The 23,952-nt window shown below is 42.3% G+C and overlaps 1 protein-coding gene across 1 annotated transcript in view; it reads right to left on the bottom strand.

The window, feature by feature from the left end:
* Positions 1–1,693: 1,693 nt before the first annotated feature.
* Positions 1,694–23,952, bottom strand: part of RPIA (ribose 5-phosphate isomerase A) — a 57,524-nt gene continuing 35,265 nt past the window's right edge. The window contains exons 4-9 of the mRNA XM_077134883.1: positions 16,190–16,249; positions 14,723–14,787; positions 13,419–13,487; positions 12,618–12,759; positions 9,829–9,928; positions 1,694–2,626 (exon numbers count right to left, since the gene is read on the bottom strand). Coding sequence (XP_076990998.1) covers positions 2,520–2,626; positions 9,829–9,928; positions 12,618–12,759; positions 13,419–13,487; positions 14,723–14,787; positions 16,190–16,249 — 543 coding nt within the window. The 3' untranslated portion in view covers positions 1,694–2,519. The remainder of the gene's footprint in view (positions 2,627–9,828; positions 9,929–12,617; positions 12,760–13,418; positions 13,488–14,722; positions 14,788–16,189; positions 16,250–23,952) is intronic.

Genomic DNA, 23,952 nt, shown 5'->3' with positions numbered 1-23,952 from the left:
TGGCACATCAGTAAAATAATCAGAAAAAAGTGCTCAAGAGAATCAAAGCCAGCAGTGGTGACATGAAGGAAGCTGGCAGCCAGAGCCACAACCGCCTTTGCTATCTCATCTCCCATCTGAAGAAGAAACTTGACTTGCTAACTCACAATGCCTTCCACCTCCCATGCAGTGGTTCCTTCGTGACATTTCTCTGGCTACCTGCCTGTCTTGCCACCAGGCTGGAAGCATCTGGAACGCAGGAAGTCTTACTAACCCATGCCCCACTCTCACCTTCCCATAAGAGCCCAGAAAGGACTGGCATATGATGGGAGGGCATAAAAAGTGTGATGAATGAAGGCTATCAAAGCTTTATGAGCTCTAGCTGAAACCAGGACAAAATGGATTTTACTCAAATCCAAGTGATTTTCTCCTCTACACCTCCCAGAAATGTGGGAGGTTATAAAGCTCACCCAAACACCAAACTTGCAGGTACCCCCAGACTTATCACAGGTATCTGCAAATTGTTTTTTAGTCTAACAAAATCACATTTAATAACAATTTTACTGAATTTTTAACCTAAATTTACCCCTAGAAGAAATGGATGTTTGTGCACCTGAAGCAGTAGGTGTTTTCTGCAAGTTATGAAAAGGAAAACTTCACATTAACGAAGAAATTGCCGTTTGATCACAGGTGTGAATGCCTGAGAACTACTGAAAATTAATATGCAGTGTGAAGTATGCAGTTCTTTTTCTGAAACCATATTTAATTTTATTGATCTTTATGTCTAAATTTAATATACGATGCTAAATCAACCTCAAGCAGTTATACCACTATAAATCCATGCCACAAGAGCGTTGATCATTTCAAAAAATAATCTTACCAAGTTTTCTCAGCTCAAATCTAGTGGCTGCCTCGTGCAAAAAGTTACCTACTCCTTTTCAAGACCAAGACAGTCTTAAGAAAAATAAAGCACTCCTAAAAATAACTTTCTTAATAATGGGTGGAGGGGACAATTGATTTTGAAGAGCACCTTGAAGAAAAAGAATTGAGGAGCAAAAAAGCTTCCATGATATCCTGATTAACTTTTATTATGCAACTTGATTTAACAGGAATTTAGATACCAAAAAATTGGGGCATTATAATCCAAGCTTCAAAACAGAGGCCAAGGGGAGAGAAATAACTGCTCCGTCAGTGTAAAAAGTTGACACTGGGGAAGATCTGGGCTCTCGAGCCTCTTCTCCAACAGCATGAATTTGCTTGTCCAGGTCAGTTACCACTGCGTGCTGGTCACAGCCTTGCCGTTGTCTGTCATTGGGCTGTTTTCTGGAGTGTCCTCTACTTACTGGGCAAACTGTGAAGATTTACAGAATGGGAGGAAATAAAGAGGAAACTACGATTACCCAGTTTTATCGACCTCTGTGTCTAAAGATTTGACTAATATAAAACTTGGGGATAAGCTGTAACTTTGGTTCGCGGTGTAATCAATCCACCATTACCAAAGAAAATTAAAACCTTGTTTGACAAAGGTCTCTAAATAAATACTTCCTTGGAAAACTTGATGTCAAATTCTTCCACAGATAAAGGAAATATTTAACTATTCTTTGGCTCAAGATTTCTTGGGTGACTCCTACCTATTCCTTATATCTCGCGTAAACTTGGTGACCAAAACTGATTCCCATGTTATTGCAAAATTACTAGAAAATTCTAAAAATGAAACAAAAGAGTCAAAATGGCACCAAACTTGTTTTATTTCAACTTTCCAACAATGCAAGGGAAGTGACAATTTTCTGATGCCGAGCTCCACAAATAATAAGACAGAAACAGGAAAAACATTAATAAAAATAAAATTTAAAGAAATTCACATTTCATAGCAGTGCTTCAGCAGTACTGGCAATAGTTCCTGGCTAACTGCTTCCAACAGCAGTGGTCTGAATTAACGCCCTGATCTTAGCAAAGCGCAGCCACATTTTCTCTGAGGGTTTATACTGCAAGTGCTCCTCGCAGTTGAGTTCTGTAAACCTGATCTCAGAATGTAACTAGGTATTGTGCAGGGTAACAACAAACAAAAAAAAACAGAGTGGCAGAAAAGTAAACAAACTCCAACGTTTCCAGTAAGGCATCAGGAAATCACTGCTGGTTGAGCCCTTCATTTCACCAGCTTAGAGGAAGTTTGATTTTTATTTCTCAGCATCTACCCAATATTCAGAAGCTGACCCAGCAGGTTCAAGTCAGATTTTAAAAACAGTCTTTCTTCCTGCCTTTTTTTTTTTTTTGGTAAATGTTTCATATAAAACTTGAAATCAAGTTTCTACTTAATTTAAAAAAAAATACTTCAATAGTAAAAATATATATGTTTATATTTCTTTTTTAAAAAGATATTCAATAATAATACATCAGAAGTCTGGATTAGCCCCTCCCCCCTCCCCCTGCCAGCCTCCACGCTGGCACGGATGCATTAAGGCAAAGGCTCCTGGAGAGGCATGTCTACCCTGGTGGGGCGGGCATGGAGGGGGCTATGCTCGGCTCCCGCGGATCAGTGGTCAGTTGGAGGGTTTCTCAGGCTTCTCCCTCACGCTCACAGAGCCATCCTGCATCCCAAAGTAGACTCTCTCAGCCATGTTAATGAACAAGCCTGTGTCCACCACACCTGCAGGACGAAGGACAGAAAAGGAACGAAGGTTTAGCCTCCGAGACGAGAAGAGATGGAGGGACCACATTACTGTAAGCAGCACTAGACGACAGTAATGTAAAGTCTTCCCCTCCTATGCAGCCATGAAAAGATTCTGATTCTCTACTTATTCTTACAACCCTTTTCTCTCTCCCAGGTATTTCCAGTCACACAGCCAGACTTGAAAGATCTACTCAGAGTGGGAGCAGACATTTGCAATACCCAACAAAGGACTCTCATCAAAATACAAAAACAACTCCTGGGCAGTACAATGATGGCTCAGTGGCAGAATTCTCACCTGCCATATGGGAGACCCAGGTTCGAATCCCAGTGCCTGCCATGTGGGGAAAAAAAGAAACAACTCCTCAGAGCAAAAAGAAAGACAACCCAAAAGAAAAATGGGCAAAAGACCTGATCAGGCACTTTACAAGAGGCTATCCAAAATGGCCAATAAATATATTTAAAGGCTCAAATTTCTTAGTCAAAAGGGAATGCAAATTAAAACTAAGGGATACCTGACACCCATCATCATGAAGAGTGAAATCTGGCTGGGACACAAAGCTACCCCCCAGAGATGGTGGGAGTGCAAACTGGTATAACCACCCTGAAAACTGTGAGTCTGTCTTCTAAAGCTGAACATATTCCTACCTCATGACAAGCAATTATACTAGGTACACATGCAATTATTTAGGCACACATACGGTCATCCAAAGAGGTATAGCAATGTTCATGGGGCACTTTTCCTAATAGCTGAAAACTACAAACACCCAAATGTCAAGAGTAGAATGAATATGCATTTTTTTCACACACATACAAATGACAGAACTAACTACAACTACACTTGACCATTACTGAAAATGTTTACATGTACTCACATATCACACACAATGCGATAACCCTTTTCAACTGTCAGAGAAATAGTTTCAAAGAAAAGAGAAAAACCATCAGAGAAAAGTACAAAAAAAGGGGTCGGCATGTAAAGAAACCAGTACCTGCATGCATTTCTGGTAGAAAAGTAAATCAGCATGATCTAGAGAAGCCAATTGAGCACCATTTAGCAAAGTTACAGATACAGTTAATCCTTTGCTAAAGTTAATTACCTTCTAGCAAAGTATGGTAGTTAAATTCAGTTGTCAACTTCGCCAGGTGAAGGCACCTAGTTCTGTTGCTGCGGACATGAGCCAATGGTACATGAACCTCATCTGTTGCTAATTACATCTGCAGTCGGCTAGGAGGCATGCCTGCTGCAATGAATGACATTTGACTTAATTGGCTGGTGCTTAAATGAGAGAGTGCAATGTAGCACAGTCCAAGCAGCTCAGCACACCTCACCTCAGCACTTGCAGCTCAGCCCAGGCCTTTGGAAATGCAGAAAGAAGTCACCCCAGGGAAAGATGTTGGAACCCAGAGGCCTGGAGAGAAGGCCAGCAGAGACCATCCTGTGCCTTCCCATGTAAGAAAGAATCTCAGTGGAAAGTTAGCTGCCTTTCCTCTGAAGAACTAACAAAATAAATCCCCTTTTATTAAAAGTCAATCCGTCTCTGGTGTGTTGCATTCCGGCAGCTAGCAAACTAGAATGCAAAGCAACAGAAATGTAAGTGTCCAGTAGTGGGTATCTGGTTAAATAATTATACTACAGTCATAAAATGGAATACCATGCAGTGGTTTGAAAAAATGCAAGAAAAAAAGAAAGAAGCAGCTCTTTTGTGTACTAATACATCATAATCTCCAAGATGTGAAAAAGTAAGAAGTAGAACATATGTATAGCATGCTACCACTTGTGTAAAAAGGAGTGGGGCTGGGGGAGGACAGGAGGGGTTTGATTAATATATTTATGAAAAAACAACTCAAGGAAACACAATTTTGGTGGGTGACTGCCTCCAGAGATGGAATGGGGTGGGGGTGGGGGTTGTTTTTCACTGTTTACTCTTTTCTAATTTTGAACCACTTAAACTCAAATGGAAAATTAAAACTAAAACTTCCAAAGACAACCCTAGAGAAAGGATGGATGAATGGATGGACAGATGGTAGATGAATGGATAAATGGATGGATGGATGGATGGTTGGATGGAAAGTAGGGAGGGGTAGTGGATGGAAAACTTATTCATCTATTATGAATGGAAAGCCATTAGGTAGAGAAAAAAGCCCCTGAAATATACAGGTCCCTGGCACCAAACTGTGGTTACATAACTGGAGCTCAGCCACCCAGACCCATCTTTTAGAATATTCTATAATACAAAGTGACATCTTCCATCTGATCCAAGACAAAGTCAAACGGGTTCAGTGAAGGCTCAACGAGAAAGCACAGATGAACTGCTGCTCTTAGATCCACCCCCTTCAGGTTACTGAGGTGCTGGGAATGACTCCCTCCTTCCCCCTTGCACAGAGGAAAGGGCAGAGGATGATAAAAGTGAGCATGGGATAAAGAACCCCAAGAGTTTGGCCCTTCTATAAAGAGGCACTGTGCTCTGGGTGTAACCCTAGGAAACCTCCAAGGGAGTGGCCAGCCATACACAAATTCAGTTGTCCTCTAGGTCTCCTCAGGTGTGAAAAAGCAAAGGAAGAAGGCAGGGCAACAAGGAATGGGAAACTTGCCCTGCTTCTCCTTCCTCCATCCTGGCTCAGTTGAGTCTAACAGACCAAATTAAGAGAAAAGGGAGAATAAGAAAAGAGACTCAACCACTCTCCTGATCCTGGTGGCCCCATCCTACAGATTTAATACCCAGCCTCTCTCTTCACTTCCCTCGCTCTAAGTTCCTAATAAAACTAAGTTGCCTGGGATCTAGCTTTTACTTACTCGGGTGGAAAGCAAAGTAGGGGCAAGATTTCCTCACCAAGGACATCCCAATGTCTTAAGTCAAGAAAGGCCTGAGCAAGGATGCACAGGGGTACGTGGTGGGGAATGACAGAAATCCCTTTCAGAGGAGCTGTACGACCCTGGTGAGCTGCTTCCCACAGCACCTCCCGTCGCCCATGTGCATTATCACTAAGAAAAATTCTCTCATTTTACTAACAGTGACCTCCACGTCTTCCGACTCAGCTCTTCGGTTTTTCCATTAAATAGATAAGTCACTGGCCACCTGATTACCACTGCTCAGATACTGCGAGAAGCACCCTAGATGAATGGATTCTAAGCAAAACACCAAAACAGTTGAAGAAAGAAAAAGTTGTGAAGTCCTATAAAAGAAAGTAATGATGATCCAGAGCTTTTATAAGATAACTAAGAAGAAATGGAAATATCCTCATATAGATCGTGGTGGTGAATGCGTAACTATATGATTATACCAGAAACCACTGTTTACTTAGGATGGATGGTATGGTATGTGAATAACTCCGTTTAAAAAATAATAGAGACTCTTCGTTGAATGTAAATACCTTGATTGATTTACTCTGGAAAAAATAAAAATAAAAATAATAGAGATAATAAGGCCACAGTGGCTCAGCAGGCAGGGTTCGATTCCCAGTGCCTGCTCATACAAAATAAATAAGTAAATAAATGATAATAATAATAATAAATAAATAGAAAGATACAAGTGCTGGAGAAAATATGCAGAGAGGGATGTACTATTCCTTATTCACTGCTGGTAGGGAAGTAGAATGGTGTATCCCATCTGGAGGGCAGTATGGTGCCTCCATAGGAGGCTAAGTAGAGATCGCTATATAATCCTGCAACCCTATTATCAGGTATATACTTGGAAGAATTGAAAGCAGGGACACAAATGGACACTTGCACTCAAAATACTCACACTTTGCAATATTGCATGAGGTGGCCTAAGGGTAATGTTCAGCAGACTGATGAACATTAAGGGTGAACTATGGCATATACACACAAAATAGAACAGAGATGCTGCAAGAAGGAATGAAATTGTGAGGCATACTGCTAGATAAATAGATCATGAGGACAGTATGAGTAAAATAAGCCAGAAACAAAAAGACACATACATTATAATGCTTCATCTATACAGACTAACTATAATGTGCAAACCCTGAGAAATGAATCTGAAAGCATAGGTTATCAAGGGCAGGCTTATTGTAAAGATTCATAAATTGCAAGCTCATATAGCAGTCACATCTATTTCAGAGTTTTAACTGTTATTACTAAATTCTGAGATGTTGAACAGATGGATAACCTGATCGGTCCCTGGAACACTGGGTATCTTGAGTGACAACTGAGACACAAAGCTAGAGTTCTACAGCTCTGAAAGTTAGCATTACCCCATACAGCAACTGTTTAAAAAGCTGAAAAGGAGGTCAGAATTCAATGAGATATGAATGAAGCAAATCTGGTTAGGACGAAGATAAATCAGACTAAAGGGTAAAGGATGATACTAAGTGTATCTGAAAACTTCAATTTCTGTGTGAAACCAAATGAAGAGCTCTTTATTGGGTACAAAATTTCTATTTCCTGTAGCACACCATCTAATTTATCTTGTAAGGTCAGTTTATTTGGACACCATAATTACAAGAGACCTTGAATAGGGGGTGAGAGCTTGTTGGTTTTTACAGGTTAGTATAATGCTCCGATACATCCCAGCGTCACGTGGACAGAAAATTTAAAAAAGTATTTGTGCAACTCCCTTGAAGGGCTGGGGAAAAATGTGGAAATAATAAACTTCCCCACCTGGGGAGTCCCAGATATTCTTGAAAGTATTGGGGATTAACAACTTTATAGGCCAAGCCCTCACTCTTCATGCCTGCCTTTAGGAAATTTATTTGTGCATAGGAGAGGTTAAGCTGACTTAAAATTATACTTTTGAGTCACCCCTAAAGAATCTATTGTGTTGCTCAGATGTGGCCTTTCTCTTTAAGCCAACCAGCAGGTAAACTCACTGCCCTCCCCTATATGTGGGACAAGACTCTCTGGGGTGTGAATCTCCCTGGAAACCTGGGACATGTTTCCCAGGGAAGAGCCTGGCCCTGGCATAATGGAATTGAAAAAGCTTTTTTGACAAAAAGGAGGAAGAGAAATGATGCAAAATTAAATTTCATTAGCTGAGAGATTTCAAATAGTGTTCGGAGGTCATTCTGGAGATTACTCTTATCCATTATATAGATATTCCATTTTAGTTTTTTGTGTATTTAGTGTATCAAAATAGCTAAACTAGATGAGAATACTGAAATTTATTCCAGTAACGTTGATTCTTGAAGATGATTGTATAACAATAGAGCTTTTACAGTACGACCATGTGACTGTGAAAATCTTGTAGCTGATATTCCCTTTATCCAGTGTATGGAAAAACAAGTGAAAAATAAAGGCAATAAATAAATAATAAGACGGATAAGAACATGAGATATTTTGAGTATTCTTTTTCATTTTTATTTTCAGTTTTATTGTTACATGTATTTTTTTGGAGTAATGAAAATGTTAAAAAATTGACTGTGGTGAAGAATGCACAATGAAGAATGCACAACTATATGATTATACTGTGAACTATTGATTGTATAGGTTGGATGATCATATGGTATGTGAATATATCTCAATAAAAGTGCATTAAAGGTTCAGTGGTAGAATGCTTGCCTGTGGGAGACCCTGGTTCGATTTCTAGACCATGCACAAAACAAAACAAAAATAACCTCCATTTAAAAAAGAAGATAATCACTAAGTGAAAGAAGAAATATGATTCAACCCACTTTTTGACTTAATAAACCTACAACAGAAGATTAAAATGGCAAACAAAAAAAGTAGGGGTGGAAGAATTAGCTCCTGATAACATGGCATATATTCACATTTTCATTCCCATCTAGCTGGGATAAATTAGAATCAAAAGTTTAATTAATGGTGAAGATAACATCCTTCCTTTCTAGGGATGTATTCATTCAAGAAGCACTTCATTATATGCTGGGCATTGTTTGAACTTATTTAATCCTCCCAGCAACCCTATGAGGCAGGTACTAATATTAGGCCCTTTGTAATAGAGAAAAAACTGAGGCACAGATAAAAACTAACTGCTCCCAGGTCACACCGCTAGAGCCCCTGAATCTGCTCTTAGCCACTGCACTCTGCTAAAATGATCTACTCTGCCTCTGTAGCCAGTTTTGGCCACAGAATATTCTGTGACACAATGTATTCCCTGTTAGACTGTTGGTTTCTCTATATCATAAGGTACAGACACCTCAAGTCTGCCTCCTTTTAATCCCCTCATACAGGAGGTCAGTACTTCCTCTAGCTGGGACTAGAGTTACAGCCTGATAGCTCATCTCTACACAGCCCATCCAGGGCCCTAAACCCTGGCTCCTGCTCCATCATTCACTGACACAAGCTGCATTACAGACTCTCCACTGCTCCAAACATCCTTCCTTGGATTGGCACTTGAAGTATTGGATTAAAAATCAGAATCTAGAAGCAGAAAGCGCAGGGCCCCCAACTAGCTCACACTGCCACATGTGAGCTACAGCCCTCCAATCCAACGCTTAACCTCCTTCAGCCGCTTTCCTATACTACGATGACCCATCAAAACAGAGAATCAAAGGAGATCTTTTTAAATACTTAGCACAGTGCCTAGATTATGCCAAGATAACTCTGGGCCAAGCCATGGGGTCAAAGGTACTTCTTCTCCAAGAAACTTTCCTAAACTCCCCAAAAGAACCACTCTTTGTGTACTCTAGGTCCTTGGTATTGCTTCAGCAGAATCCACCACATTCTGTCTTACTTGTAGGCATGGCTTCTGCACAGACACACACTATTTTCCCCATATGGGCTGATATCCATTCCTCAAGGACAGACTCAAGATGTAGCACAGCATCTTGCCTGTGACATGTGCCCAGTAGATGTGGATGAATGGAGTTATCTGTCTCCTTGGTAAGAAGGCCCCTCAAAAATCAAAGAGGCTGCAGTCAAGCTATGGAGAGAAAAGACTTTACACCCAGATAGATGGTGTGTTTATTTCAGAACAAGTCCTCTGACGCTCCATCAGGTCAAGGCCTATCCCAACTGAGAGGACCTGTACTATGCACAACCAATATAGCTGCCATGTGGTCAACTACTATTTCAGGGGGGGAAATGGGAAAATTTATAATGCAAAAGTTTGAGCACCACTAAGTTACAAATCACAAATATGGCATAAAGGAAGTTCTTTCCAACCATGCCTTACATAGCCCACTTCCATCACACCCTTCTGTGGTCACAGGCAAGGCTATGAAGGACTCGGGCTTCTCTGCCCAGTGAATGGTATTTGTGTTACCTGGAATCATTTTGATAGCTGTGTTCACTTCACTCCATTTGTGCACCTGGTCAAACTTCCAGTCCAGGATAAAATTTCCATTATCTGTCACCACAGGACCCTAGGAGGTAATTTTTTCACATTGAACAAAGATGCTATTCCAGGCAGGCAGAGAAAGAACAGGGAAGTGGACATGATAAACAAAGACAAGTATTCTAATTAACTCAGTTCCAGCCAGTATTCATCCCTTGTACATTCAGAAGGCAGGGCTGTGAACAATACCAAGCAGCAGATGACTCACAGAGGTACAGACTCAGAGGTGCCATTAACCTCTTTGAGCCTCAGGTCCCTCAGCTGCAAAACTGATGCAGACAAGTAAGACAGCTGCAACAGTTAAATGAAACCACCTGTGAGCCTTTACCCTGGTAGGAACCCACAGTCACAAAACAGATTACCAACATCGCTCACCATTCTCCAACTTTGGAGACGGAAGGATCTAATGTGAAACAAGACAACGTTGGTTCACCCATCACCATGTCCCCCCCCCACCCCCGTCCCACGAACAAGTCGGGGAGCAGGGACAAGGGGTACCCAGGTAGGAAGTATTTTTAGCTAATTAATCCAAAATTCTTTAACAGCTCTGGACACTAGAAAAGCAAACTGTTCAGGAACATAAATGCTGATGAAACACCCCAGCCAAAGGCAAGGACACAGAGTGCTGCCAGAGGGGAGGAGAAAGAGTGGGAGTTCAGGACGTGGGGTTCCACCCTGGGGTCATCCCAGTCACGACAGAGAACCTTCAAATAGTTTCCTCCGTGCCTTTTAGCCAGAGTGAGCCAAACATCAGAACCCTGTATAAGCATGAGGGCTAGGACTACAATTATTTTAAGGGTTGCAAAAATGCTGAAAGGGGACAGCCTCTCCAGAACACCAACTAGTTCCATCTCCCTATCCCATATTATAGAAAGCCCCTTCCAACATGAAAAAAAGTTAGAATGGGCATAGCCCAAATACCCCTACAGATTGAAAGAAAGATCAAAGGAGAAGGTGGGGTTTTAACAGAGAAGGGATGATTTCACAAATTAGTATGACCGCTGAACCTTTATATTGATAATTATTTTAGTCTCCAGTGTCTTGGGCAGCTAGAAGGAAAAGCCTAAAACTGTGGAACTGTAATTTGTTCTACAACTAATCATGTTGGCGTGCTTTGATATTGTTGCTTTTTTGTATATATGTTATTTTCCACAATCAAAAAAAAATTCCTACCCATCTCACACAGCAAATATGTTTCAGTTTAATACAGGCAGTCTTCCTGGAGGCTTAGTTTATTTTTTTTTTAATTAAACTTTTAATTTTGAGATAATCATGGGTTCACATGAAATTGTAAGGAATTTCATGTACCTTTTATCCAGTTTTACCTAATAGTAGAGGACAATACCACAAGCATTATATTGCACTGATACAGTCTAGATTCACAAAGTGTCTTTTCTCTCAGCCCCTAACTTCTCTTTTTTGGGGGGGTGGGATTTAAGTCTTCTCTACATATTTTTTCCATGCATTTCTTTATTTTATTACTCATCTCTCCATACACTGGATAAAGAGGGTGTTAGTCACAAGGTTTGAGCAATTACACGGTCACAAGATGAAAGTAATATATAATTATACAATCATTTTCAAAGATCAAAGCTACTGAAGTACAGTTCAATAATTTCAGGTACTTCCTTCTGGCAATTCTAATACACTAGAAATGAAAATCAAATTAAATATAGCTATATCACTTTTTTATTTTGAATATTCTAATAGGTATGGAGTGATTCGTGGTTTTCTTTTGTATTTCCCTTACTGGCTAATGATGTTGAATATCTTTTCATCTGTTCATATGCCATTTGTATATTCTCTTTGGTAAAATGTTTGTTCATGTGTTTTGTCTATTTCCTAATTGGATTGTTTATTGTTTTTAAACTAAGTTTTGAGAATGCTTTATATATTCTAGATGCCCGTCTTTTGTTTCACATATAGTTGGAAAATATTTTTTCCCAGTCTGTAGCTTGTCTTTTCATACCTTTAACAGGGTCTCACATACAGCAAAAGCTTATGGAGGTTCTGTTTTCCTGCAGAACCCTGAATAATACACTACAGGGTATGCTGGTATTGCAGGTATTATATCAATAGTATTTTTGCAACTTTTCAGTAATTTTAAATTATTTCAAAACAAAAAGTTTTTAAAAGTAAAAATAAAAACTGGGAAGAAAACACATCAAACTTAAAATGTACTAGGGTAGAATTTAGATAGTTTTTTCCTTTTACATATTCAACATTTCTATAGTTTTTGGATTATTACTTTTGCTTGTTGGTTTAATTGTAAGGAAAAAGAATTCTGTGCAACCCACTTGAAGAGCTGAAGAGAAGCATCTAAGAACTAAATGGCTGGAGTATATTCTTGGGGAGGGGTTCATATCCCCCAACATTTCTACCTCTAGTCATTTTTAACCACAGAATGACAGCAGAGAGGAAGGAACAACTATAGCATAGGACCTGCCCCACAGAGGCTTCCCAGAGTCCGGGTTAGCAGTGGTTACCCAGGGTGGTCCTGGACACCTGGCAAGCTCAGGGCCAAAGGCCAGGCCACCTGTCTGAGGGGCAGAAAGAAGAAAGGTTTCATCTGCATGAGTTTGAGCACAGAAGCTAGCAAAGCCAGCCCTCTAAAAAGCAAGAAATATATAGATTTCTTTTTTTTTAAAGAGACACCTGCCCCTAAAGGACACCACACTGAGACCAGGGACGCCCTCTAGAATCCCCTGGCAACTCACTGCCTTGCTGACGGCCATTCGCAGCTCAGCAGCACCCCCAAACCTGCGGGTCACAGCTCGGCTCACGGGCACATAGGCCATGGGAATGACCTCAATGGGGACCCCTTTGTGCCACTGCTCCCCCAGGTTCTTTGAATCCTTCCTGGAAAGAAAGAGTCAAAAAGCACAGTGAGAATAAATATGCTCAATGAGACAGAAAAACCACCCAGTTCAGGCAAGGGGATAATTATATGGCATGAGGACAAGGCACATGATTAGGGGACTCCAAACGTGTTGGCTGTTTGACCACTTAGGAAAAGAGATATATGAAGTAAATGTAGCAAAAATGTTAACATTCGATATGGCTGGCTTGCAGATAATCAGGCATTTATTATGCTCATCCTACAGCTGTAGCATTTCATAATAAACAACTACAAGCTCATATACAGTTTTTTAATTAATATGCTTAGCACAGGCATCTTCCACCAGACTCTTTGGAGGAGAATCTGAGAACCTGGCTGGACTGTCCACTACCAGTCATGGGTCACTAATGCTGACCCCAGAGGAGGGGTTTGCCCTGCAACGATCAAATGAGTGAGCAGGGGGACGGTACAAGCTGAACTGGAAACCCTGGCTCCGTGTAAGTTCAGTGCTGAAGAAGAGTATCAATCTTTCTCAAGGCTGCCCTCAGTGGAAGCCAGTGGTCCTCAGTTTGTCAGAAAGCAAGCCTGCCCTTGTTTTACTTCCCCTCTATAAGTGCTGATGAGGCCGAGGGTCCCATCTAGCTCCCTGATGGGCAGTCCTGAGTCCCGAACACTGTACCTGAAGTCAGCAATCACGATGAAGCGGCTGGCATAGCCAGCCACGATCTTCTCCTGGGTCAGGCAGCCTCTAAGGATGGGAAGCAGCAAATGAACAGTATTAAGACAAGCGCTTGACTTGGAACCAAGGTAAGATACGGGAGACCCAGGTCAGCTCAACTCTGTCACCTAAAGAGAAATTTAACTGTTGATTTTTAAAGGGACATCTCCACCCCTCTCATGCTGCTTCTATCAAACAGACCACAGAAACATGAACCTGAGGCTGAGAGACCTAGAACCTAGACCGCTACTCCCACACAAGTACCCATAACCCAATCTATGCTGCATCTGGAAGAAGCCCTATGTTTAGGGAGATGTCAGCTGCATGTGGCATGAAAGCAGAGTCTGCAGTGTGAAAAGGGAAGGCCTTGGGTAGGCTACCCTGCAACTGTGTGACAGTGAGGGTGAGGATGAAGGGAACCCAGGGTCCTGGATCAGGATATCGGCCTAACTTGACTGCTTATTGGGTAAGAGACCTTAGAGCTACATCGGGAGGAAAATAATTCATAGGAAAATATCTTGTAAAAAATAATCTGCACCTTTAAAATTTTGAGTCATTCAACAGCCCATCTGATGATAAGAACCAGCAAAACTGGACTTTAGGTTTGCCCACTTACCCTTCCCTAATCCCCCAAACCCAACACTGAAAAAAATACTCAACAAATGGTTTCCAAATGAACAGATACACTCCTAACAAAGTACAGAGGTAAGGGCAGTTTCAAAGTAATGGTCACACACCGGAGGCCACAGACCTAATCCAGCCCACTGACAGGGTTGGTTTAAGCTGCAGGTTTTAAAGTTTGAATCAACAAAAACAGAACTATGACTTCCCTTAGGCAGGAAAGGAGCCCACCAGTTCCCATCACCCCCTACTGCATGATATTCTCCCTGATCCCAGCAGCCCTGCTTTAATAAAGGGACTCCTCTACAGCCCTAAGAGCACAGGGTTGTTGGCATAGGCCCCGGCTCAGGCCGTAGAGTGCCTGGCAGACCCAAGGCAGTGTACTAGCAAGAACGTTCAGCCCCTTAACTGAGCAAGACCGCAGAGACAGAAAGAAAGCCCAACAGGAAAAATGCTCCCACTGGAGAACAGGTTTCCAGGTGACAGAAAGGCCAAGCTGGCCCTAAGGTTACATGCTATCCCTGCAGAGTAGAAAAACATGCCCACACATTTCACTGTGATGATTTGTTTATCCTGTGTTCTGTTTCACTTCGTTGAGGCTTTATAGGCAAACATTCTTTGGCAGAGAAGCCCCCGGCACTCACCCGCCACCCTTGATGAGGTTAAGGTCAGCATCTACTTCATCGGCACCATCGATGGCGAGGTCGATCTGTGTCAGGGGAAGGAAAACCATGAAAATGACCAGGAGCCTCCACAGGCAGCCTCTACGCCGTGCGTGCATTAGGATTGCCAGGACAGAGCCTATGGCTCCGAGAGGATAGGTAGGTCCACTGGGGTCACGGACAGGGAGGCCAGCCTGGATTGTGCTCTTGCTGCTGCCCTGCTCCCTGTTCCTCTTCTCATCGATGGGGTGAACTTATTTAGAGTAGGCTCAATGGGGTGGCACCATGCCCAGGGGGTGCAAATTCACGAAGGTGCAGTTCCTCAGAAGCTGGAATGTGTGGCTGGCAAGATGCAGGCCCGGGCTTCGGAGTTCTCCATGAGTCCATCCTTTTTCAGACTCTGCCCTTTATGTCGTTTCAGCCTGCATGGCTCCTCCCCGACCTGCACTGACCCCAGGCCCGGAAGGCACCTTTTCTGCCTGGGCTCCAGGCCTACCTTAAGCCCAATGCTCTCCTCGGAGCTGCAGATTCAGCCTATGCCCCTGGCGCTGCCCTGGAAACCCCCCAACCGGTCTTTCCTGTGGTTCTCACAAACCCCTGAGGCCTATCTGCACCATGGCAATGTGGGATTCTCTAACTCTACCTTCAAGTCTTAACCCCTGGCCTGGTTTTTGACCTGCTGTGACCTGGCTACCACCATGTGCTGACACAGTCTGCTTGCTCTGTCCTAACCACGCCAGTCAGTCAGGGGACAATGACCACCGATGCCCACGTTCCTGCCTGCAAGTGGTACACACACACCCTTCAGAGCTTAACAAAACCCTTCAAACTAGCATCACTATAGAGCCAAAAGCAGCAAGTTCAAATTCCAGATCTGCCATTTACAAGCTACGTGGCCCTGAGCCTTTTTCGTATCTGTAGAAATGGGATACAACAATACCCATCTCCAAACCACCGGAAACTAAAGCGTGTGATGCAGGTTCAGCACTTGACTCAAAGCAGCAGACCATACGGGCTCAGTGATGCTGGCATGCCTAGTACTGCTCTGGGCTACCCCGGAGTTTAACAGTCTTTACACAAATTTCATTTCAATCTGTTTTCAAATGCCCAAGGCTGCCTTGGATGATGACTTCTTACCTCTACTTAGTGGTAAGCTCCATGGGTCAGCTCGTTTTACAGGCAGTATAAGGACCTCAGTGGAGGTCCTGTGTCCAGCCTTAAACGCATCCAACTTCCCTCCATGGAGCCCACAGGGTTAAGCCACAGGTAACGTTCTAGGAGTTAACCACCTCTCCATTTGGGACATCAGCCAGGACTAATACTCAGCATCCCAGAAGAAAAGCTAATATGACTAACTGATCTTTTCTGCAAACCCAATGAGCTAACCAGAGTCACAAACAAGTGACATAAGAAGAGAAAGTCAGAAAGGCCCAGCAGCCTGGCTCTTACCTCTGGGTGTCGGTCCAGGTCACTGAGGGTTAAGCCATGTTGCAGGATGAGCTGACGGGCCTGAATGGGACAGGAAAAAAAACACCCGTAATCATTTACTCTTGAGCACAAGGCAAGAATTCTCAAAATTCTTTTGAGTTTCAGGTTTCAAACACTGAGTCCAGACCTAGGCTTTCTGCCAAATTCCAACTCGGCCCACCCAATCTCACCCCATGAACAGCAAAACTGAACTAATTCATCCTGGGAGCTGAATGGGGCCAACAACACACAGTGACGACCGTACTCCTACACTCAGTGACAAGCTCCTAATCAGTGACCTGATGCCTAAGACATCGTTGTGGCCTCCTAAAGTGTCTACAAAAACTTCCTAAAATAAGAACCACATCCACAAAACATTAGAATAGTTAAAAAAAAAAATTAGAAAAATTTAAAAATCCAACAGTATGGAAGAAAAAGACTAAGGAAGATCTCTGGATGGCATTTCTGATGGTCAGGCTATTCTGTTAATGAAAAACAAGCAAAGAATGGCTACAGTTGAAGGAGTTTAGAGGTGGGACTTTCTGGAATGGCAATGATAAAACAGAACAAAACTCTGGACCAAAGTTAAGGCACTGAGGAAAGATTTGCGAGGTTTATGAAAACACAGGCACCATTTACTAAGACATGCCTCCTACTTAAGTCTGAGAGGAAAGTGGCTGCACCTCAGAGCCCTGAGCCAGCCTTAAAACCAGGGAAAAAAGTGTGTTTGACCCCCAAGTCAAAGCCATGAGGTTCACGTCCTTTCTAGCTTTCAACATGCAGAAGAACCAATGGATGAATTTCTTTCTTCAAAGGCCTTAAGAATATTCTCTCCTCAAAGTGAAAAGCACCAGAGACTGAGAATCAGAGGGCCCAGGTTCTAACCTCAAATGAGCAACTCGTGACTGTAGGCAAATGTTTTCTGGTTCATTAAAGATAGGAGTAAACAGCCAGTGCCAACCTCCCCAGTCCAAAAGCTTAAGGCTCTACTATATAAGGTAAGACCTGAAATGTGCAATGAATGGACCTCAAGTGGATCCGGATTCAAATAAAGTGTACAAAATATTTTAAAAGGGTAAGACAATAAAGACAATTTGAATACTAGGTATCTGACGCTATTAAAGATAACTGTTCATTTTTTCGTATTTTTGTAATGTTTAAAAGACACCCTATTTTTTAGAGACCTAATGAAACATTTGTAATGAAATGATATTAGGCCTGAGATTTGTTTCAAAATAATGGGGGTAGAGGGGATTTGGGGTACAGATGAAAAGAAGATTGACCACGAATTGATAATTGTGGAAGGTGGGTGATGAGTACATGAAGTCCATTACAAGGTTCTTCACCCTTTTTTAAGTTTGAAAGTATCCATAATGAAAAATTAAAATAGCAACTAAAAACAGCAAGTTAAAAAAAAAAAAACAAACACAAGATTCTGACTATTAAAGAGAAGTACACAGTGAAGGGGCAAGCAACAATAAAAATGGAATGCTGAGTTATTTCTCGGTCACTACATTCCTCCCATAGAGGTCCTAAAGAAAGCATCCTAATTCCAGACCCCAAGGCTACAAAAGCACTTGCCAGGTTTGGCAAGCAGCCTCCAAGAAGGCTCCAGGGACCCTTGCGTTACCCCCTCCACCGTGTCCCAGGGCTGGTCTGGGTGGCAACAGAAGGGATGACATGACACTTCTGAGATCAGTTTTGTAAAGACTGTGGGTTCCACGAAGGGCTCCTTCCCATGGTACCCTCCCTCCCATCACACACTCTGGTAGAAACCAGCTGCCATGTCCTGGGGATACCCAGGCAGCTCTGGAGAAAGGTGACGGAGAAAGACAGAGGACTGCAAGGAGCCTGAGCTCGCAGATGGACCCTCTGACCACAGCCCCGGCTGACAGCTAAGCTGTAACCTCAGGAGAGTCCTGAAGCCAGAACCACCCAGTGAAACTACTCAGAAACTATGCAAGATAAGTGTTTGTTGTTTTAAGCTGCTAACCTTTGGAGCAATTTTCTCCACAGCGACAGATATCTAAAACAAACAGTGTTAGACAAATGAAGAAAATCGCATATTGTTCAGGGTGATATTCCATCAAGGCAAATAAAACTGTAATACACTATAATTTCATATTAATTTTATATACTTTAGAAACAATACTGAACTGTGTATAATCATATAGAAGCTGGATGTCAGGAAACTGTTCAATATGATTCCTGTGAAATTAATCTGGTGCAAATAATTTATTTTAATCTATGATAACATCTCTTAAATTCAAAGTCTGCCTGTCCCACTCAATGGCATTGCTGCTTCATGACGATTTAGAGTGTAACTGGAAAGAGCATCTTTACATTCTCCTGTGACCTTACTGCAGTTAAAGTCACCTTTAGCCAACAGTGAATAAATAACTTATCGTTGCAAGTTCCATCTGAAAGGAGCCACCTAAGTGCAAATTTCTGTTTTTAGGAAGAAATGGGTGCCAGGCAGTTCACACAGCAACGAGCTGCCAGAAACAATCTCCTGCTGTCCTGTCCCATCTGGGGTCTAAGAACAGAACTGGGAGAAAAGGAAAGCAGAGGGGAGGGGGAAGAAAAGGAAATGGGGACAGCCCCTGTTTGTAAGAGGAAGGGAAGTCATCTCTAAGTGATAATGCTATTAATAATGTTTAAGGAAGTTCTCTGAGGTCTGGGCAGGCCCTGCTCTCCTGAAGTGTGCCACCTTCTCTGAATATAGGTCCCCACACCCACCTCAAATATTATCTTCTCCAGGTGCCATTCCTGATTTCTGGCCAATAAGTGGGCTCTCCTGCCTCTAAACGGCACATTATCTCTACTTGTTCTTCTTTGCCATGAATCTGTAAATGGCCTAACCAGCCTAACCCCCAAACAGTGTCTAATGTCCATGCGTGTTCTCAGGTCCACCTCAGTAAGGTACGAAGGAAAATGCCATGTTTTGAAGCATTAATTCATTTGATGAACCCATGCAGAATGCTTAGAGAGCCAGGCCTCAGGCCAGACACTGGAGACCGAGAACCACATGACCCCAGGCGTGGGAAGCCTACATCCCTACAAGAACAGTTGCGTGCACTGAGCTCCCTCCTCAGCACTGACACAAGCCACTGCTCCAGCACCCAGCCCAGGGAGAGTTCTGAAAGTCAAGAGGCCAATGCAGATGGGAAGCCCACCTGCCCTCTGCCCACCCACTGCCTGCCCCCATCAGCTCCCCACCAGCCCCCTACAGCTCCTGGGTTTCTCATCTCCCCAAACACATCCTAGCAACATGAAAACAGGATCCAGCCCCATTTAAGGGCCCTGCAGCACTTTCCACAATGCAGGAGCTCAGGAAACCTGCCCCTTGGTGAGGACTTGGATGAGAGTAGGCTCCAACAATGGCCGAAGTCCTGTTACATGGATCCTTTAAATGTGCTCTCAGCAGCAGGCCCACCACCATCCCACTTCCCACCTTTACCCCCTCACGGGACACTCTTCTCCACAGGTCTTCATCTGTCTAAACACTTTCTACAATCAGGACTTGATATGAAAGACATCATAAGAGAACAAACCTACTTATTAAGCACTGAGTATATCAAGAAGTTTTTGCTGAGAACTGAGGGGTATCCAAGGGTGACTTGTTTATAGCCTCTGACCTTGGGTAATTTAAATATTGCCAGGAGAGAAGATAAGGCATCAGGGAGAGGGGAGGGAGCAGAAACCCTACCATAAGATCAGGACCCCCCACACTTCCTGGAGACGGCCCTAACCCAACTGTTTGCCATAAATTTCACAATAATACTTGGAAATTCTTCACATTTTCCCTTCTACCGCCTAACTGGGATGGGACTGAAAGCCGGAGTAAATAACATACACTGCTTCTGGGCCTAGCTCAGATCTGGCATTCAAGTGTTCTCTTCCTATTCAAAAGCTTTCAACATTAAAGTAAAAAGCTACTAAATCATTTAAATCCCTATGGGTTTACTTGTTTAAAAAGTAGGGCAGGGCAGTACTACAGTGGCTCAGTGGCAGAGTTCTTGCCTGCCATGCCAGAGACCCGGGTTCGTTTCTTGGTGCCTGCCCATGTAAAAAAAAAAAAAAATTACAGCTAGATATTCTGATTTCTTTTCAATTATTTAAGGAGGCTACATCTGGCTAAAGTTAACACAAAATAAATTTGGGTTTGAGAAAAAAATAACTGAATAAGTAAATTTTGAAAAGCCCTGTGAACTTGCAATACCTCCTCATCTACCAATTCACTAGAACTGGACTGCATTTTCCAATCTGGGTACAGTGTTGTCAACTAACCTGGTGGACACTATAAGCACAGGCCTGGGGAAGATGGTGGCTTAGGGAGCTCCAGGACCCCACCCTTCCACCCAGAACTATTAAACAGGCATGAACTGTCTGAAATTAACTATCTGAAACTCCAGAGGCTAGGAACACACTGTACAGCAGCCAGGAGAGAGCACAAGGGAGAGGCTGATAAACAAATGAAAAGAACTGTAAATTGGTAGTGACTAGCACCCATCCCCACTCTGTCACAGGCTACCCTGGGGTGCAGCCCCTGGCTAGCTTACTGGCGATGGAAAGGGTCATCCCCATGAACAGGAGTGGACATGCAGGATATCACTGTCCATGGCTTTTGATTAGCAAATTTGGACTGCTGGGGGCCAAGTTCTGAGGGCCGCCTTTGTTTCAAATGAAAAGGGGTCATTACTACTGACCCTGCTGAAGTACAAAGGCCTGTAAGAAGAAACTATGAACAACTATATGCCAATAAGCTAGATAACCTAGATGAAATGGGCATATTCTTAGAAACAAACTACCTACACTGACACAAGAAGAAACAGAAGATCCCAACAAACTGATTAATAGTAAAGAGCGACTGAATCAGTAAGAAAAAGCTCCTCAACAAGCCTAAATTGTAAGGTCTTTTAGCACACACGTTTAGCCCGGAGTGGTAACAATTATTTCTGGATTTTACGCGGCTGCTTTATATATCTATAATCTGGTATTTCAGGAAAAGAACAAAGCCCACCGGGCGGGCCACAGCGGCTCAGCAGGCAGAGTTCTCGCCTGCCCTGCCGGAGGAGCCAATCAGGTCAGGGATTAAAAAAAAAAAAAAGCTCCAAGCCAGCAATATTGAATGATGACTAAAGTACACGGCTTTTCTGGGGTCCACCAAGGATCCAAACAGGCCGAGTCCCAAAACAGAATCCCTCCCCCCCTTTTTTTTTTTTAACTTTTTTTATTGTATATCATAGCACTCTTCAACAAGTGGTTACAAAACACATCCGAGAGTTTGTCATGGGCTACCATACAATCCTCTCATATTTTTCCTTCTAGCTGCTCCAGAATATAGAAGGCTAGAAGGCTTAAAGATTTTTCTATCATTACTCATTACAATTGATTTTTTTTTCCTTCTTTTTTGTGAACAATAATACACAAACAAAAAAGCTATAAATTTCAAAGCTCGGCACCACAATTAGTTGCAGAACATATTTCAGACTTTGACATGGGTTACAAATTTCACAATTTTAGGTTTTTACTTCTAGCTGCTCTAAAATACTGGCGATTAAAAGAAATATTAATTTAATGATTCAGCATTCATATCATTTGTTAAATCCTCTCTTCTATAGATAACTCGACCATCACCTTTGATCTTTCCATACCTCTATTTAGGGGTGTTTGGGTTATGGCAATTCTAAATTTTTGATATTGGAAGGGTCTGTCACTAATATGGGGTAGGGAGACTGAACTATCTGATGTTCTTGAGAGGATGGGCTAGGTTTCAGGACTTATCTGGACCAGGGATCCATCTGGAGGTTGTAGGTTTCTTGAAAGTTCCTCTAGTGCCTGGAACCCTTGTGGAATCTTATATATTGCCCTAGGTTTGTGTTCTCTTTAGGGTTGGCTGGAACGGTCCTGGTTGGGGGTTAGCAGGTTATGATAAGTAGCAAGGCCTACCTGAAGCTTGTGTAAGAACAACCTCCAGAGTAGCCTCCCGACTCTATCTGAACTCTCTCTGCCACTGATAATTTATTAGTTACACTTCTTTTCCTCCTTTTGGTCAGGATCGAATTGTTGATCCCATAGTGCCAGGTCTGACTTCATCCCTGGGAGCCATCTCCCATGTCACCAGGTAGACTTTCACCCCTGGATGTCATGTCCCATGTAATAGTGAGGGCAATGATTTCACTTGCAGAGCTGGGCTTAGAGAGAGACTGAGGCCACATCTGAGCAACAACAGAGGTCCTCCAGAAGTAACTCTCAGAGACCCTCTTTTGTTGCTTAGATGAGGCCTCTCTCTCCCAGCCAACACAACAAGCAAAGTCACTGCCGTCCCCCTGTCTACATGGGACACGACACCCAGGTGTGTGGACCTTCCTGGCAATGTGGAACAGAAATCCTAGAACGAGCTGGGACTCAGCATCAAGGGACTGAGAAAACCTTCTCGACCAAAAGGGGAAAGAGTGAAATGAGGCAAAATAAAGTGTCAATGACTGAGAGATTCCAAACAGAGTCAAGAGGTTATCCTGGAGGTTATTCTTACGCATTAAATAGATATCATTTTTTTAGTTATGTTATATTGGAGAGGCTGGAGGGAACTGCCTGAAAATGTAGAGCTGTGTTCCAGTAGCCATGTTTCTTGAAGATGATTGTATAATGATACAGCTTTCACAATGTGACTGTGTGACTGCAAAAACCCTGTGGGTAATGCTCCTTCTATCTACTCATCTATTGACAGATGAGTAAAACATATGGCATAAAAATAAATAATAGGGGGAACAAATGTTAAAATAATCTAGTAGACTGAAATGTTAGTGATCAATGAAACGGAGGTGTAAGGGGTATGGTATGCATAAATTTATTTGTTTTCTTTTTATTTCTTTTTCTGAATTGACACAAATGTTCTAAGAAATGATCCTGATGATGAATACAGAACTATGTGATATTGTGGATTACTGATTATACATACAGAACAGAATGATCATATGTTAAGAATGTTTTGTTTTATTTTTTAAAAATTAATAAAAAATAAAAAAGGAAGTACCTCTTAAGCATGCTTATGGGTAGTCTATGCTTCTATGATACCTACTTAAGCTTCACAAGAATAAGCCTCATGATTGAGGGCATGGCCCATTGATTTGGTTGTCCCTGAAGTTTGACACAGTATCAGGGAATTCCTTTATGGTAAGGTTTAATAGTTCCATATTCTTTCTCCCCTTCCTCAGGGGACTTTGCCAATACTTTTGGATTATCTGCTTAAAATACTCTAGGATGCTTCCAGGCATTACAATAATCTACACAGGATTAAAGGACCTCTTTGTTATTCTGTACTCCCTGTATTTCAATTAAACAAATAAGCTATACAGATAGGTTGAATTGTAATTATGCACCACAGAAAATTTCAATTCCAGATCAAATAAGCCTTTCTTCCATTGGTCTCAGAGTATGTGTGGTTTTAAAATAAAGATACTATCTTCCTTACCCCTATATTCTGAATTACTTTAAACCCAACCCGTTCAGTTTCATTCCTATCTCTAAATATCAGGTTATATATATAAAACAGCCTCTCAAAATCCTTTACGTCCCTAATTAAGATCATTCCTAAGTATTTGATTCTTTTAGTTGCTATTTTGAATGGATTTTTTTCCTTCACTGACTCCTCAGCTAGCTCACTGCTTGTGTATAGAAATGTTACTGATTTTTGCACATTCATTTTATATCCTGCCACCTTGCTGAATTTGTTTATTAGC

The sequence above is a fragment of the Tamandua tetradactyla genome, chromosome 17 (assembly GCF_023851605.1).
Source record: "Tamandua tetradactyla isolate mTamTet1 chromosome 17, mTamTet1.pri, whole genome shotgun sequence".
NCBI lineage: Eukaryota > Metazoa > Chordata > Mammalia > Pilosa > Myrmecophagidae > Tamandua > Tamandua tetradactyla.
Note: the sequence above shows the minus strand (reverse complement) of the source record. Positions and strands in the feature narration are given on the sequence as shown.